This window comes from Agrilus planipennis, unplaced genomic scaffold (assembly GCF_000699045.2).
Source record: "Agrilus planipennis isolate EAB-ADULT unplaced genomic scaffold, Apla_2.0 scaffold16, whole genome shotgun sequence".
Taxonomy (NCBI): Eukaryota; Metazoa; Arthropoda; class Insecta; order Coleoptera; family Buprestidae; genus Agrilus; species Agrilus planipennis.
In genome coordinates this window covers 585,385-587,092 of record NW_020438946.1, presented here as the reverse complement: position 1 = coordinate 587,092, position 1,708 = coordinate 585,385, and the positions used below count along the sequence as shown (strand labels likewise).

Here is a 1,708-nt window from a genome sequence, read left to right as displayed (position 1 = left end):
ATTTTCACATATCCAGCTGATTCCGACCTACCGAAGGTGAATTTTTCTACGATCAGCTGGCAATCGTAATTAATTTGCGATTGTGCAGGGCCGGCATCAAAACTGTTATAATTTTATAATTTTTTATTTTGTTTCAAAAGTCAAAAGTTTTATAACATTTTATGTTTCAAATATCCGTAGGAATCTGTGGTATAAATATTAATTATTATAACTGGGACACCCTATATTTAAAGAAAGCACCGTATAAATAAATAGGTCATTATTTTAGAATAAATGGACGAAAACTCCCTGTAAACTACATTAAGTACCTCAAAGTGAAAATAGAAAAGGAAAAAGCCAAAGAAAAAGAACATAAGAAAATTTACGGCGTGAGGCATTTGTTCCAAACACCGAATTTACGAATTAAAACATTAATTGTAACGTTTATCTGGTTCACGAACACAAGCGTTTACGTGGGACTGTCGTATTACGCTCCCGTTTTAGGTGGCGATGAGTTCCTTAACTTCTTTTTGGCAGGTGCAGTCGAATTGCCCACGTATCTTTTCCTGTGGCCCTCAATGGAAACGTGGGGCAGAAGATGGACGCTGTGTGTTAGCATGATCGTAGGTGGTTCGGCTTGCCTCGCCACATTTTTAGTACGACACGGTATGAAAATATTTTATATATTATATATACCTACAGGGTGTATCACAAATATTGTCCAAAAAATATCTTATAAATCTACACTTAATTAGACAAACTCCACTTCACTCCACTTGATGAAAGGCTTATAGGCTAGACACTATAACAATAATTAGGAATACAAATAAAATAATTCGAAGTGGTCTGTATTCTGTCGAAACTGCCAGACGCGGATCGCGATTTCGATCTTTTTGGATCCCATCAGCGCGTCGCAGACATCAAATATAGCATCGTACTAGAGATGGCGTTTACCTCGCCGTTTGTGGTATTTTCTAAAACGCGCTGTTAAGACAGCATGTAAAAGTAGGTCTGTGTTCTGTCGGGCTGTCTGCGACGCGCTGATCAAATCCAAAAAGAACGAAATCGCGATCCGCGTCTGGCAGTTTCGACAGAATACAGACCACTTGGATTTATTTTATTCGATTATGGTAACGTGCCTATCACGTTGAGGTTAGCTACGCCGGGATTCGTTTCAGCAAGCTGATATAGTTACCTCAAATTAATGTGCAAAATCTGTTTAAAATCTACATTGGGGTATTACACCCTATTATATTCCAAGATCATAAGTCAATGTAATGATTTTTTTCCAACTTAGAGCTTAGGATGGAAGGTTAATATTCCATTATTCCTACATTGTAAAAGGTTTTTCACCTTACCACCGAGGTAAAGTTTAATGTCAGTGTTTAGTTATCCATATCTGTTTTATACAATGACTTCTCCCTTAAGCTTTAAATTGAAAAGAGAAAAATAGAAAATCCATTATTTTACTTTTTGACCTTGGAATTACCTTAAATGACCTTTAATACTTTAGTAGGGTATGGCCAAACGTACAATTCTAACCGCCCTTATAATCCGGAGTTAACAATAAGGGTTTTTATTCAAAGAGGCTGACTTAACCTTGAAATAACTTTGAAATTCGACCACAAAGGTAAATTCAAGGTCATCCTACAATTTCCTCGGGAAAATTATGCAACTTTTGTCGAAACACTTTTTTTACTTAAGCCTTTCCACCGGAATTATCATGTAT

General features: G+C 36.5%; 1 protein-coding gene across 4 annotated transcripts in view; it reads left to right on the top strand.

Annotated features, from left to right (window-relative positions):
• LOC108744618 (carcinine transporter) overlaps positions 1-806 on the top strand; it is a 144,291-nt gene extending 143,485 nt beyond the window's left edge. For all 4 annotated transcript variants that reach the window (XM_025974692.1, XM_025974691.1, XM_025974693.1 and 1 more), the window contains one exon: positions 269-806. In XM_025974692.1, the coding sequence (XP_025830477.1) occupies positions 269-734 (466 nt within the window). In that variant the 3' untranslated portion in view covers positions 735-806. The remainder of the gene's footprint in view (positions 1-268) is intronic.
• The last annotated feature ends 902 nt before the right edge of the window (positions 807-1,708 follow it).